This window comes from Nestor notabilis, unplaced genomic scaffold (assembly GCF_000696875.1).
Source record: "Nestor notabilis isolate BGI_N333 unplaced genomic scaffold, ASM69687v1 scaffold14233, whole genome shotgun sequence".
Classification (NCBI taxonomy): Eukaryota; Metazoa; Chordata; class Aves; order Psittaciformes; family Psittacidae; genus Nestor; species Nestor notabilis.
Window position 1 is genome coordinate 38286 of NW_009920678.1, and position 16537 is coordinate 54822.

A 16537-nucleotide genomic window follows, 5' to 3' on the forward strand; every position below is an offset into this window, starting at 1 on the left:
ATTCCTTACTAATATTAGATTTCATCTGCTGTTTTATTGCTCATAATCATGAGATCCATCTGCAATTCTTTGCAGTCACGTTCCAGACTATTCTGCAAACATTGTTCCCTCCCAGCTCATCGTAAGGACATGTTTCACTGAGAAACCTGAAGGACGTTGTAGTCATTTCACTCCACTGTGAAAACTTCTTATTCCTGCCTCTTTACCTCTCTACATCATCCTTTATTAGGTTATGAATCTTCAGGAGGACTTTCCTCCCTGTCTTTTGTCAACTTAGTTGTTTTAAAAGCCTTCTGTATGAGGGACATTGTTAAATGTTTTTTAAAAATCTAAGTATTTGCATTGGCTGGGTCACTTTTAAACACAAACTTGTGGGTTCTTCGGAAAATTTTCTGAGGAATGGTTTCTCTCTCCAAAAACCATATTGACGCTTCAGTGTTGTATCATGTTTTTCCATGTGTCTGTTCATTTAATATAATCTTTTTTCATTCATAATAACCAGGAAAAACCATACTATTCAACTATAGTGTTTATTATGTCAAAGTTTACAGTATTACTAATGGACTGCTGACAGTATCTTACCTCACAGTCTTTAGGGATTACATGGAATTTAGAGAGTCAGGCTGAAATCTGTGGGTGTTTGGGTTTGTGGGGTTTATTTTCTTTTTTGTGGGTGGTGGTGTGTGTTGTGTTTACTGGTAACAGCTTAAGAATAAAGTATCTTGTATCCACTGTTCTTACTCATCCTGCACGATCTCCCTGTACAAATCTCCTCCACTTACACCTCTGTATGCCTTTGTCTGGAAGTACTAAGGCCTTGCTAACAATCTATAACCAAGCTATTCCTAAACCTAGCATTAGCAAGCTTCATCCACATAATTACCTTTTTATCTGCAGCTAATTCATAGTATGAATTGTATGAAATAGTATGATTTAACATAGTGCATTCACTATGCAGCAGCCATTAATTTTCTAATTTCATCTTTGTTACTTCGAGTAATTTTATGTAGTTTCTGGACTGGAAGGGATGTGTAGAGAATTTTAGATGGAGAATGTTCAACAGCTCAAGGGGAAAACCACATTTCAACAATGTGGCAAAACTCTCACAGTGACCTCACCAATGTGAGGAGAAGGAGTTCCAAATGTTTGCAATGCTTGGTTGTCAAAACAGTAATGCATTATTTTATTAGGCAGGAAAAAAAAGAAAGGCAACAAAACCCCCTCACACTTGCCTTCCCATTAGTTTTTTGCACTGAAGTATAAGGCTTCATTATATTTCCAACATCTGTCATATGTGGAAGCAAAATCTTCAGAGTATTAAAACAGACTTGACAGTGTTGTAGGGCATGAAGGTGATGTGTCATTCAGAAACAAGACTGCGTATGGGCCCTGATTTAATCCTTTGGGAGGACTTAGCCTTGTGTAGTTGTATCCGTGACTAAAAATAGTTTGTGTAGGTATGTCAGACTCACTCTCTCTTGCTGTTTGAAGGTGGACTTAAGGAGCTTAATTGTTTTCCCCATTATTAATGGCTTTGTTCCTCCTTGGTTTTTTGTCTGACTCTCATAGATGCAGCAAATACTATGTAAGTTAAATTTTTATTTGTAGAGAGTGATATATAGAAATATATGGAGGTATACATATTTGTGTATACATATAATTAAATGTGTGTGTATATGCACCGTCATGAATATTGACAAGCAAAACATTGAACACTAATTTCACTTGCTTTTTCATAGGGGCCAGTATTACTGGAAGTGCTGACTTGGATAACCAAGACTGTTAGTTTTTGTAGCCTGAAAGTCAGTCAACATGTATGCTCAAGGGAAAGATTTGTAGGATTATGGACAACTAAAATGAAGGAGCTGCTGTGAAAGGATAAATTTAGTGGAGCATGAAGTATGTCATGTTCGGAGCACTGCACAAGATATTAACAGCAGTCTGGGAAGACTTTATCATGATGATTTGTTGTAATGTGCAGGCTGCTGTCCCTTTATCCAACTTAACAGTGGCTCCCTTTAGAACTAGTGGTGTACTTAAGGCAGATAAGAGAACAGCTTCCCTTACCAGAAGAAGCCTTCTTGTATATATGGGGGTTTTGTTGTTGTTTTTTTTTTAATCAAGAATGCAATATCATTATGGGTTTTGGTACTTTTCATGTGTCTCCTTATACCAGGAAAAGCAAGTGTGTGGTTTTCTCTTGAAACATCTCCAGAGCAATAGCTTTATAAATTGACTGTTAAAAGATATAGAGAAAGCACTCTTGCATAACCTCATAATTAGTGTAATTAAGAATTAAATACCAGTGCTCATTTTCTTTTTGTTAAGAAAAGGGCATGTCTGTGACATTCTGTTTAGTGAGCTTTTCCTCCAGACTCAGCATGTGATGCATACTCTTTACAAGTGAACAGGGTGGTAGTGTTTGGAGGACAGTTTTCTGCAAAGTCTCTAGTAAAACCTTAGCATTAATGTGAATGTTTATTTTTGCTTCTTACGGAGCACATACACCTTGGATAAATATGCTTTTAGTGTTCCAGTGTAAAAATCATTTTGTGGTTAGCACAGACTGGCTGAACTCATAGCAAAATGAACATATTCTCCTTTGCCAGTACTTCTGATGTACCAAAGTAAAATAACCTTTTCTTTAATAGAAAATGCAACCAACTGCTTTTATGCTCTATTGCTTTTTTGGCTTGCCTTACTGTGTTGTGTGGGGCAGGGGGAATGAGGCAAGAAGAATCAAAAGTGGGGGGGCAAGAGTCTCCCCATTGTGCTGAGACAGCAACAGTATGTGGGGGCTGCAGGGTGACCTGCAACCACAAGCATGTGGCAGTGGCGAGAGGGCAGCAGCCATGAGTGAAAAGAGGACAGCAGCCATGAGGAGTCATGGTGGGGAGGCAGCAGCTCTGTAACTGTTGTGGTCAGGGAGGACCAAGGTGGAAGCACAGAGGAGCTTGTCACAGCAGGGACAGGGCCTGGTGAGCTTTCTGTGGTGGGGATGGCTCTCTCCTCATTCCCAGCAGCAGTCACTTGCAGAGCTGGGCATGCTGCTCTGACTAGCAGGTCTAACAAGGGAGTTCACGTCTCTGAAGGTGCTCAACCAGATGAGAAGGCAGCTCTCATTTGCAGTGACTGCAGGAGGTCAAGGAAGAGTAAATTGAATCAAATTGCAGTAATTCATAGTGAAGATATAGGGGTTGGTTTTGTACTGTGGCTGAAGTTTAGAGGAGAATGTCTAGGAGACTGATTGCTGGGAGAGCAGGTGAGGTACTTTTATTTCTCTTTCATTATCGAGGCTGATAGCTGCACAGATCATTCTTGTCCCGCTGTGAAATAACTTCGGAAGGCAGGAGTGTTCTCTGCACAGATGTGGGTACTTTGGAATGCAGACTATTTTCTGAGACACATTTTTTCATTTGTCTGGTCACATGTTTTTATTACAAAGTGATGTGGGGCATGTGCTTTCTTTTTTCTGCTGAGACAACTGTGGAAGTGACAGCGATTCATTTACTTGTGCTAGAATGAGCATCAGCTGCTGCTTTCCTTCCCCTAATAAAGCTCAGTAAGATTACTTGCCTTCCTTCAAAATAAAAAGTCATTCTTTAACCTCAAATGTGGAGAATAAAAGGAAGTATGATGCTTGACTGAAGGGATCTGTGTTCTGAGCACTGAAAAGTTAAGAAGGGCTTGAGCATTCAAGTGCTGAAAAGAAGTAAGAGTCAGAAGAATTTACAGTTTTTCCAGAGCACATGTTTCCCTGGTATTCCTCATAAGCTTAAATTAGATATCAGTTGGTACTATATTTAGCAAATTTGCTTGGAGTCCCATGTGCTCCAAATAATTTTTCCAGAGCAAGCTTCACTCCTGGAAGTGTCCATGCATGCCTGGCAGTGGTATCTCCATCTCAGCCACGGAACACCTCTTGGCTTTCACCAAGAATTCTTTTTTCTCTTTGCTAAAATTTGGTTTCATGGCCTCAGTCTCTGTGTTTAAAGTAAAGATGCAGCATTAATTCTGAAAGATGCTTTGAAGTATATGGCCAAACAACTTGAATGGGATTTGGATGGTTAGATATTTAGAAAGGTAGCCAAGAAAGTGCAAAACAGTGTTGCTGTCAGAAATTTTTTTGGGAGTTCTTAGCATATATAGGAGGTCTAGGGTAAGAGGGAAAATATTGGGTTTAATTTATTAACTTAATAAACTGAGGAATAAATGTTTTCGTGTTTGAGGCTTTTTGTAGAATTAGAGACATAGTAGGGAGTTACGAAAAACATCTTAAGAGCTATTTTCCCAAGGCTATAATAGTGAAAGGTTTCTGTAATTCCTCTGTTGTCATTCTTAGAATCATTTTATCCAGCAATACCTTGGGTTCTGGTACTATATCAGTATTTTACTTTTGATGACTGTAAATACTTAGGGAAATGGAGCCACCCATACTTCCTTGTAACTTTAACAGCCTCTTGTGAATGAATTTGTGAACAAGATAGCAAGATCTTCCCCTCACCCCACTTCGGTTTCCCTGTTCTTCTGGCATAAGCATTATGTAGATAAGTCAGTTTTGAATTGTGTGCTTTTCTTGTTAATTATATTTGCAATATATTTGAAACAGTGGTGTCCTCTTGTGAAGCAAAGGAGAATTATAACTTCACAAGACTCAAGTGATGTGGGAACTTCTTTTGAAAAACCAGCATCACTTAAATTGCAACAGATATTGATTGCTGAGTCTCCAGTTTCTTTGCAGTTAAGCATAGGTTCATTTTCTGTGGTCTATTTCAAACAAACTTGAAGCAATCATTGGATCAGGGACATGACTGTGCCATCACAGCTGGAGTAATAATACAGCAACTGTATTTTTATTTTGTAGCTGATGCTTTTTTCAAAGCTGCAGTGAGCCTTGTTCCTGAAGTGCCCAAAATGATCAATGTCGATGGAAAGATGCGACCTTCTGATGCCTTCCTCCTGGAATTCCTTTGTAATTTTTTTTCCACATTATTAGTTGTTCCGGTAAGTTGTGTGTTTATGAATAGCACATAGGCTATTTTGACTTTCCTGATTAAAGATTTAGAGTACGCTGGGCTTTCGGGAGTGGGAGATGCAGTGCTTAGTTTTCCATGAGCAAGCTGAACCCAATTGCTTATTGGCTGCAAAATCACCCCAGTGCCAAATGGGGAGGCATAGTAACTGGAGCTGGAGAACAGCATTGCCTCTCCCAGTAGAACCTTGCACTTAACCGGATTTGGCTAGAGTGAAATCTCACCAACATTTAATTGTGTAAGCATAATTTACTGAAAAGTAAAAGTGGTATTTTAGCTAAACACTCGTAAAATCTAATACCTGAGGAGGGGAAAAATATACAGCTCTAGTTTCTATTAGTTTCAGTTACTTTGTTATAGGTTGCCTAATCTTTTGAGTGGAGAAAAAAAAAACAACCCAGAAGATGTGTTTTGGCATACTTTTCCACTTCTGATGAATATTTCACAAAATACTGCCATTCTACACTCTTCCAATTTTTAGCCAATTGTCAAGTTTAGACATATATATGTAATTTTCCTTCCTATATTTTCAGCTGTAGCTAAAAGATGAGGCAAAATTGTAAATTAATCTGGAAGATCTGAGATAAAACTTACATAGCCAAGGTATTTTGTTGACCTGCCTCTGAAAGAAGGCTATATCAGAATTTGATGCCACTCAGAGAAATGGCTAGAATCAGACGATTGAAGGAGGAATTCGCCTCTTGGATTCAGTAATGAGGAACTTGCAATGAGATACTAGGATTCAGAAATCAGCTTCCACAATTTTTTCTCCTACACACTTCATAGGATAGATGATCAGAAGGAAGTATACCCAGTGGGCTGTGATTTGTCCTATGTATGTTGGTGTCATTGCACCACCAGCTTGACATAAGTTGGGCACAGTATTAAAACTACTTGCAAAACCTCGTAGCTTATGTAAATCAGATGTCTTTATATTCCTTTCATATTAAAAGATTGTTGATTGTCTGTAGCTTTGACTTCCCAATGTAGGTGGTTTCTTCTGAAACTTATAATTATATGAGTAATATACTTGTTTTTATAGCTTACTGACATTATTTAAATTAAAAAGTCTACACAGTGTGTTTAATTTTAGAGGCTTAGCTGTTAAGAAGCTGACAATTAAATTTCGTACTACTCCCCCGTGACTAGAAAACAAAGCATTTCAAAGTTTGCCTGTGGAGGCTGTCTTAGATCAAGTTTGATTATGATTATGGGTCAAATGGACATTTTAGAAGGAAACTGGAACGATTTTTTAAAAGGATTTGCAGGAAGCACTTACTTAAGAAAAGTAGTTGTCAGCTTTGATGATATTTTATAGATACAATATTATGACTAAACCCCTGAATTACTGCAAATAATCCAATTTTTGTTTTGAGGTATTGTTTTTGTGGTATTGTTTTTGACTTACCTTGATTTTTCTTTTCTGTAGGACCATCCAGAACAAGGAGTGTTGTTTCTCGTGCGAGGATTACTAAATGTGATCCAGGATTACACTTGGGAGGATAACAGTGATGACAAAGTCAGGATTTATACTAATGTTTTGCATCTGCTGTCTGCGATGACTCAGGAAGCATATATCTACCATGTAGATAAAGGTAATACCTAAGGGTGGCTCTGTATCCTTGTGTTCCACCGTGCGATTTGTAGTATTGTTATCACCATACCTAGTTAATGAAGATCAGTGGCAGTCAATCTTACAGGATGGATTATTTTCTTATGCAGCTCCAGATATTGTAATTTAAAATAATCCCAGGACGTGGCTCCCGAACAGATGTACAGTCTGTTCTTTAAAGTGAATCTGTGCAGAGTGGTCATGTAGTTTATTCCTGGTGATGCTGGTGCAAATACTTAGAACTATGAATTTTTCAAGTAAATATTAGAATTTTATATGTACGGAGGGTTTTCTTTTAGTCTAAAGTATCAACTTGACTTAATGTGTCAACTTGACTTACAGTTATCGTTCGTGTTTCGTTCACATTTATTAACTCCAGTTAAGCATGCAATGCCTACTCTTTGCTATTTAAAGGATGTATTTGCTGCTTTGAGGACAGGCTTTTAGTTTTGGAAATTGTGGTGGTAACTTACAAAAATCTTCAGGACAGCTAGTTAAAAAAAAAGTAAAGATTTTGCATTTTGTACAATTGCTGTAGTCTTTTTGTAATAATATTTTGATGTGCTATAAAATTTGAGTGTTTGCCTCCTGATCATAGAGCGGTTACTAAATTAAGGTAGAGTATTAATCAGGCCTTTTAAAGCATACTGACAAGATTAGCTAGTCTGAGAGGCCAAGCTAGTTCGGCTTTTTCTTCTAGTTGCACAGGGCTTTCACTAAGAGGCAGGCTGTAATACATTCTGCAGTTTTTCTGGTGAATAGTCCATCAAAGTTACCAACCATGACAAAATACCTCTTGCAGGTAGCAGCACAGAAAATAGCTTTCAGTTGAACTGCTCATTTATAGTAAATCTGTTCTTCAGGTTCTGTAAGGAAATGTGGTTTAGCTGCCTTTTTTTCATTCTGTGTTTTATATGACCAGAACAGCTGCATAATCCCAAGATGAGAAATCTGAATTAATTACATTTCAGTGGAAAAAAGCATGGAAATATAAATTACTAATTTTTCCCCTGTAGTTGGATGATCTTTTTTTTCCTATGTGGACCATGAAGTTTACTTGGGAACAGGGGATCACCTTTTATTTTGGGTGCTGTCTGATTTACCCAGAATACACTTAAACTGCTTAAACTTACACATTTTTTGTAACCAACTTCTTGCTAAAACATCATAAATAAATTAGGCCAAAACACATGTTTAAAATCACAGCTCTAAAACTTGGAGCTCACTTTTCCCTTCTCCCCCCCCAAAAAAAAGAAAATAAAAATCCTTCAAGGTCTGTGAAATCAAAAATATACTTCCTGAATAGAAGATTCTTTTCAGTGTTTTGTTCCTTAAATCAGAACATAGTAGGTAGGCAAGTGATAGGCACTTAAATGAGATTGTTCTGTTTGTTTCATGGAGGGGAGTCATTTTATAACTTCCCAATCTGGTCTTCTATAAATAGCTGGTGTTTTCAGTAGCAAATGAATGCATAACTCTTTAGCCAAACCTAAGCTTGAATTCATCTTTGCAGTTGATTCTAATGATACCCTATATGGTGGAGACTCTAAGTTCCTGGCTGAAATTAATAAACTGTGTGAAACAGTGATAGCACAGATCCTGGATCATCTGAAAACCCTTGGAAAAGAAGAGGTATGTTCTTACTCAGCTCGATTCAGTACAAAACCAAAATTACTTTGGAGTTGAATAAATGTACTAGGTTCTTGACCAGCCATTTGTCATTTACAAAGCTCCAGGAACTTTGCAACAAGAGGAAATTAGGTAATTTTTCTTGTTAAAAGGTGAGTCAGTCACATAGGCAGGCTTGTGGTAGAGAGACCTAATGATGTGAAAGAGATCATGTAACAATTAAAATACATTTTTAATATGCAGGCTAAAGTTACCTGCTTAGCTGAATGTTGTACATGCATAATACAATTAACCAACAAACAGTAGAAGTTACTCCGTGATATCAACTATGTGCCTGCAGTAGCTAGAATGCTTGCAGAGCAGCATAGTGAGGTTAGAGTTAGCTTTAAGTTAACCAGCTTGAGCCCTGGTGTAGTCTGGTTATGGAAACATGATGCTCTGTGAGGTTAAGAGTTAGCTTTAAATTAACTGACCTGATGTAGTTTGGTTATGGAAATATGATGCTCAGTCTGGGATAACTTTTTTTATTATTAGAGTCTTTCTGACTTTAATGAGCTGGATGATGCTGGTATTGCAATTATTGGCCTAAGAGAATTGGAGACAGTGCCACAGTCACTCTTTTGACTGCCATATAGTTATGCCTAAAATCTGCTCTGTATCTGTCCTTCCTGTTGTTTCCTCATGGCTGTCAACTTTCTCTCTCTAAATTGTATTTTCTTGCCAGCTAAGTTAACAGTAGCCTGAAATGACCAGTTTTGTAATGGGCAAAGTAAGAATTCACAATTAGTCTGTTACTGGGTAAAATACAATGGAAACCACTTGGTTTGACTAGTAAAAGTTTTGGGTTCCAGATACTAGGATGAAGTCAGGAGAGAGGTGCAGAGGGAGGGGAAAGATGTTTTGGCTTTACCCTGTTTTTAATGCAGGGTTATATTTGTTCAATACTGAGTACAGAAAACCCTAGGCAGTTCATTGGATTTCTTGATTGGAGTTCAGAGGCTCTGAGGGATCAAATACAGGGTAATGGATTGTATGTGAAGGGCAGGTGGGGGAAGTTTTCAGTATTACTGAAATAATGAGAACTTACTGTTTCTGAGATCAAAACCCTCCACGACTTCCTAAACACCCCTTACTAAACCGCTGTATATTGATAGAAATCCTGAGGCTTGTAGACTGAAATGAGAGGGTGGGGGATGATTAATTTGATGTAATCTTTTAGGTAGCCTGTTTGCACAGTAGCTTGTAGTGTTTGCCAATACAGAATGTGTTGAGTGATACATATTTGGAGGACACTGTGCTAAGTTTAGCCTTTTCTCTACTTTTGCTATCCTATTTATCCCTCCTTGAGCAATAGTCGAGATGTGAGATGAATGAAGTCTTTGCTCAAATACCTCTACATCATTGTACACATCACCACAGTGAACAGCAGTTCTTTTTCAGAACAGGAACAGCAGAAATCAGCCATTCTTGCACAATTTAGAATATCCAAGCAGATATTGGGAAGAGATTTTTAAGAGTTTTCAGGACTGTGGTTTGTATATTAAGGATTTTTTGCATCTGACTCCTATATGGAGTATGTATGTGGGAATGTTTGTAAAGCTTGAAATCTGTGGTTTCTGAAAGGCTTTTTCTTTTCTTCTTTCAAGCTTAGTACTTTGAGTAATGAGATCCTGTGTTATTTCACTGAAGCAGTTGTTGCCTAGAAAACTGGATTTAAAGCTAAGCAGCATGGATGTAGGTCCTTGCCCTGCCTTTGCCTCTGTGGCCTTGGATTTACTCCACTGTCCGTCCTGATTTACAAAGGGGGAGCATTTATTTTGCTTTGCTGAGTAAAAGTCCTTTAGAGATTGAGATAAAAGTTGGTTTGTAAGAATGAATAGTTTTTTGAGGAAGCTGTTGTTGCTGAGGAAATAGAGGCGACGAGAATACTGTCAGAGACCTCCATTTGTGCTGAAGTAGGCCCAATCGTAAAATCACTGTGGTATTTGGATTGCTTCAGTGTCAGTGACCTTTTAGTATTCATCTTCTTGGCTGCTCATTTAAATGAACAAGCCTCTGATGATTCTGCATTTTTTTATTGGTTCATTTCCTTTAAAAGCTATAAAGGAAAATAAATTTTACTCACAATAAAATGCTTTCACCGAAAGGGCAATTTGGAAGAGAACAGTGCATCTTATGTTAACACAGCATGGTCTTTTCACAGTATTGGAGAATGCTTCAATTATGTGACAGTGTTGGAATGGATATTTTCTGTTCTGGATAGTTCTGTAAACTTCAAGCTGTTTCTGGTCACAAGAGCATGTGTCAGTGAATCCTTTTTGCCTTTGGGTGGGTAGAAGACTGATCTTATGCTCCAGGTTTCTTAGGAGTGTAAATACCTTGCCTCTTGCTACTCAGTGATAAATGTCCAGATGGAGTATGTTTTATTCAAAGACGAATTTTGATCCAAAGCATTCAGAACATGTTGTTGTGTCCTTGGCAGTGTCATGTTAGGATGGCAGTCTTCCCACGTACCGTATGATAGATACTGGACTTTTTATGGTAAGTATCAAAAAAGGAGCAGTAGAAAGCAATTTCTGGATATGCTCTTGAGGCTTCTGCTTTCAACACAACTGATTGATAATTTGTCGTGGTTTAAGCCCAGCCGGCAACTTGGAACCACGCAGCCGCTCTCTCACTCCCCCCCCTTTTCCTTCCTCCCCCCGCTCCCGGAGGGATGGGGAGGAGAATCAAAGGAATGTAACTCCCACGGGTTGAGATAACAGCTCTCCAGTAACTAAGGTATAATACAAACCACTACTGCTACTAATAATAATGATACGAGGAATAACAAGGGAAAAGGACACAACCGCTCACCCCCCGCCGACCGATACCCAGCCCGACCCGAGCAGCGATCTGGGCCTTCCGGGTAACTCCCCCCAGTTTATATACTGGGCATGACGTGCTGTGGTATGGAATAGCCCTTTGGCCAGTTTGGGTCAGGTGTCCTGCCTCTGCTTCCTCCTGGCTTCCCCTCCTCTCTGGCAAAGCATGAGACTGAGAAAGTCCTTGGTCAGAGTAAACATTACTTAGCAACAACTAAAAACATCGGTGTTATCAGCGTTGTTCCCAGACTGAAAGTCAAAACCACAGCACTGCACCAGCTACTAAGAAGGAGAAAAAATGACTGCTGTAGCTGAACCCAGGACATAATTTTATCTAAACTTAGAAAAACTTCAGTTGATTTCATGTGTTTGAATACTGATCTAGAAGCAGAGTTGGACGTAGCTCTCTGTTAGCGTGTTGGGTGTGTTTTCAATTGAGGAGAAGTTGCTCATCCTCAAGAATTTTGTGTCCTTGGCCAAGATTTTCTAAGGTGGTTAAACATTATATTCCACTGTGGGAGGAGAGGGATGAGAGAATTCACCTGCTGCAGTTTGCAGAAGACATTGCAGGTGGTGGAGGTGCCTGTTTTGGAACCCTGCAGCTTGCCTGCTGATGGGTCAGCAGGAGGATAGGTGCACTGCAGGTAGGAACTGTGGCTGGTGTGTCTCAGCTCCACTTCTTTGTCTCAGAGTTGGAGAGTCTGAACTCCAAGATTAATCCTTTTATTACACCGTTGCCTCTGACATGCTGGTGGAGTTTAAAGACTAGAGAGAGTTTAATTGGGAACATTGTTTCTGCATGTTTGCAACATACTTGGTAAATGGAGGAAACCAAAATACATAAATCAGGATTCTGCTAACAGCCTACAGCAGGATTACTGAGTGTGGTTTTGGAAAGTGTGGTTTGGTCCTCCATGAACCACAAGTTCTACATGGAGCGCTTCTTTGTTGAATTAGTTTTAGAGGGAAATAAAACTGATGTGAGCAGCATGATGAATATTGAAAGCTTTAAAAATACAACAAGGGCTTTGAAATAGAGATGAAGCTACCATGGTGCCAGTATAGAGCTAGGAGTAAAGTGCTTCAGCCTGCCTTAACTGGAGGTGTGCTGCTGCACCTTGAGCCAGCAGAAGCTGTCACTGAGACAGTACTTTAGAGGGAGGTTCAGGACTGCTGTTTCAAGGATGGTATCCAAGAGAAAGCACTTTCTCTTCTGACCATCTTGGTGTGCTAGAGGAGTGGTGAAATAGGGGATATGTGTCCTCTTGTGTGGTATATGAGCTCCCAGCTGCAGCTTGGTTCTTGGTGTTTTCTCAGATCATTATTTCCTTTTATTATAAATGGGCCTGTACAAGCTGCTTTTGGTGCTAGGTGCTTCATTTATCCTGTATTAGGACAGTTGTATAATGAGAGAGTTGAGCACATGGTCTGCCTCATGCAGCTCATGATCTTTTCCAGTGAACAAACAGATGTTAAAAGATTCCCAAAGAGCTTCACAGGAGAGCTTTTAAGGAAAGATAAGTCTGCCTGTCATGGCTTCCTTTAGGAATACCTAGGTTTGGATCACAAGGACATAAGGACCAGCATCACAGTAGTGCTGGAATTAGTTTCAGGCTAGATAGTTCAGGTAACACCAGCAAACAGATGCTGTATCAGCATGGGGACTCAACCTAGACTGATACATTTAGTACCTTGGAGGAGCCTTACAGGCCATGTTGAGTTCTGTGCTACCACAGATGGACTGTTAAGGAGTATCAGAGAGCTGCAGCAGGCTGGATGCATCTTCAGATGCACAAATGCTTTTCTAACAGAAGGCTCAAGGTATCCTTATGACATTGATGTCTGGCAAAAGTTACTGAAAGACAGGAATGAATATTTTAATTGCTAAGCAGAATTCTGTGAAATATATTACTCAGTCATTTGTATGGAAGATCCTATTTTTTTCTGTTAGGCTTACATGAAATTTGGACACTGCTCTGCACTTTGGTGGAGGGGCTCAGGCACAAGAGAGTCACACTCTGAAACGAGGTGGTTTGTTCTTTGTTTCACTGTCATCAGCATCATTCCAAAGATTATGGAAAATGCGCTGCCTGGAAGGCTGGCAATTCCTTTTGATGTGGGAATTGCTAGCCCCATGATGTCTGTGGCTGCCAAATGGCTGAGCTGTTGCTTTCTCCTTGCTGCCTGTGAAGACATCCTGTGAGTTGAGTGCCATCCACCTTTCCATCTCAGTTATGTCAGCAGGCATGGCAGCATCCTGGCACAGGTATCTCCCTTGGGTTGGAGGTCGGTGCCATGTTATACAAACATTCCTGTTTATCATCATGTGCAGCCTTTTCTCTGACCCTTGTTCATTTTCAGACATGTTGGGATTTACTGCATACCTGAGCCTGCCTCTCTCTTCTTTTTACATTGTGTTCCTGATGACTATATGCCAAAATCCTGTTACACCTACCCCAATACAGCGAGAGGTAGTGTGCATCTCATTCTTCCAGCTTTTTAATGTGTTTCCAGAACCTTTTTGAAGTGTGATCCTTTCTGAAGTACGTATGTTTCAAATTAGTCAAAATATCATCCTTATTTTAAAGAATGGATTTTGTATTTGCATTGGTACTGCCTGGAAAACCTCGCTGGTTGTTATTCAGACCAGAGTACTGCTGCTTTTGCATTCTGCCCAATAATTTGACTGTCCCACTGCTTGTGAGGAAACCTCCAGGCAAATCCCAGGAACCTCTTTGAAGTTTGTACTCAGCAGAAGACACACAGGCATTAGATGGTCAATGGGAAAAAAAATATAGTTAATAAAGGTTATTTTGTTGATCCAGGATACATGTGGATGTGGCAGGATGCCTTGTGAATAATGTGGCAAACATGGGCCAGCTGGCTGCACCCTCTATCTGGTTTTGCCTGAATGATGTTAGTTCTTCAAGAGAAATACTACAGTAGTATTTAAACATAACTACTTTCCCTTTTATTGTCTTTTTGAGTAGTATGTCTGCTTTTTGTGTTATTACTACTGGACTAGACTGATCAATTGTATTTCTCTGTCTGGTATGTTCAACATTTAAAATGATGGTTGTAGTTTTAGCTTATGAATAGGTTTTGGAGCTGTTGGGATGGAAATTGCTTATGTAGATAACTGTTACAGGAGTGGCTGTAATCTCAGTAGTTTCATCCAATTGGTCTAGGGCTTAGGGAACTTCTGGGGCCTTGAGCAGCTGTGGGCATTGCATATGCATGCATGTGGATGCAGTTTCTGATGTGTCAGATCTCTTCTGTGTGTATGAATCTACTCTGTGTCTCATATACAGTAGCAGTCTGATGCTTCTAGTGTGGGGCATGCTGTGTCCTCTTTTCTAGTGAGCCAAGTCTTTAATAGTGGCTTTCTCCTTTTCCATGTTTATCTGGAGGACTGATAGCTCAGTGTATGCCCTTCTTTGATTAATAGCATCTGACCTCTCCTCTGCTGGCAGTGAGAGGGGAAATTAATTTACTTTTGATCCCTTAGGGAACAGGCAGAAGCTGCATGGTTGCATCAGCATCATTTCAGGAGTGCACAGGTCAGAGATCACTGCACTCCTCTTATCCTAATCTCTGCTTCAGTATTCTGTAACTTCACATCTGAATGCTCTGTGCTAGCTACCTAGTATGTGTTGAACTGAGAGAGCTAAAGTGAAGTATTAAGTTCATTAATCGAGGTGCTCAGCTGGCAGTTTTGTTTTAACTACTACTCTGCTGCTGTGGTATCTGTGTAAGATGGAGCTGTGCTTTTATCAGTGGTCTGTCTTGAGCAAAGAATGAAGGATAGCTGCAGCAAAGCACTATAAACAGATACTACACTCACATGCATCCAATACTAATTCATCCTTTTAGCCTTTTAGAATTTATTCTAAAGGAATAGGCAGAATCTACGATAGCATTTTAATTCTGTTTTCCATTCACCCTAAACCAGCATCGTAGCACCCTGTAAGCTTAGTGCAGGATTGTCTGTGCCCCAGAACTCCTCCACAGAGGCTGAAGGGCACAGTGCTTCCCCATGGTAGGTTAGCATGAAGCAGGGGTCCTCCTTAAGGTCCCTCCTTGGCGAAGTAGCTGCAAATTATGTTGGTATCACCAAAGTTTCAGTGAAAGAATAGCAGGGGAAAAACCATCTTTAAGTAGAATAGACTGCTGGAAAAAGCCTAAAGTTGCATTCATCTAGATTGATGATAGTGGTGTCTCTAAAAATACATATAGCTATGGTGATGTAAGTTGAAGGCTGGTTGGTGGGATTTCTGTGCAGTTGTAGGGAGTCTGGAGTTAAAAACGTGTCAGAGCTACATGCTGTGCCGAAGAGGGGTGAGATGTAGGAGTCTTGTGTAATTATTTTAGTTACAGCAACTTAGATTGATTCCTGATTATCACTAATTGTTACGTTTTGACATGAAAAACTATGCCCATTTTCTTGTGCCTGCAGTTATTGCTGTACCTCACGAAATGAATGTCTGCCCTTTGCACTTCTAAGAGTTCAGAGAATCCGGTGAGGTTATGCTGGATATTTTGGGATGATGACCTGTTAATACAGGATTTTTATATATTTTTTTCCTTATTATAGACCCTAAAGCGACAGAGCCACCTGGCACTCTATTTCTTTAACACTATTCTAGCTCATGGGGATCTACGAAACAACAAACTAAACCAGCTTTCAGTCAATCTCTGGAATCTTGCTCAGAAGCATGGCTTTGCTGACACCAGTACAATGGTAAGGAAAAGGAGTAATGCAGAGAAACTGTAGTTCTTAAGTTCTTTTTGAACTCCTCATTTGACAAAAGGTAACATTCCTTTATCTGAATAAAGCCAATCGCTTTACAAGTTGCTCTTTTAAATAATAAATCAGCTTAAAAAACCCCACTTATTTTTAAATGCTTCTTAAGGAATAAGCAGCTTGTCTTACTTCAAGTGGTCTCTATCTTTCTAGCACTTTTACGTGTTTTTCACACATTAAGGAATCTGGAACTGTTTTCTGTAACGAAAACTATCTTTAAAAGTAGTACAGCATTTTTATTAGTGGAAGGAACTGCATAGTGTAAGCTTGGAAAGTGGGCGTTCTAGAGCCTTTAAGATATACATGAATAACCAGCTCTGGAGCAAGAAACGCAAGTGTTCATGAAGGCAGTGAAATTTAGAGAAAATCATGAATGTCTATTTAAAACTCTTTCACATAAATTAAATGATGGCCCTTGAACTGAGAAAAGACAAAGAAAGACATTTAAAATCTCAAAATACCTTTATTTTCTTACCCAGGTGACAACACTAGAATACATCAAGAAGCAAAGCAAACAACCTGAAATGAGTCACTTCACGGACTTGGCCCTTCGGCTTCCTCTGCAGTCCAGGACCTGAGGAATGCCCACTTAACA

At 39.5% G+C, this 16537-nt stretch overlaps 1 protein-coding gene across 1 annotated transcript in view; it reads left to right on the forward strand.

Moving 5' to 3' along the window:
* Nucleotides 1–16520, forward strand: part of LOC104402815 (chromosome unknown open reading frame, human C16orf62) — a 52670-nt gene extending 36150 nt beyond the window's left edge. Inside the window, exons 26-30 of the mRNA XM_010010795.1 lie at nucleotides 4865–5004; nucleotides 6463–6628; nucleotides 8159–8277; nucleotides 15733–15879; nucleotides 16422–16520. Of these exons, the coding sequence (XP_010009097.1) occupies nucleotides 4865–5004; nucleotides 6463–6628; nucleotides 8159–8277; nucleotides 15733–15879; nucleotides 16422–16520 (671 nt within the window). The remainder of the gene's footprint in view (nucleotides 1–4864; nucleotides 5005–6462; nucleotides 6629–8158; nucleotides 8278–15732; nucleotides 15880–16421) is intronic.
* Nucleotides 16521–16537: the final 17 nt, after the last annotated feature.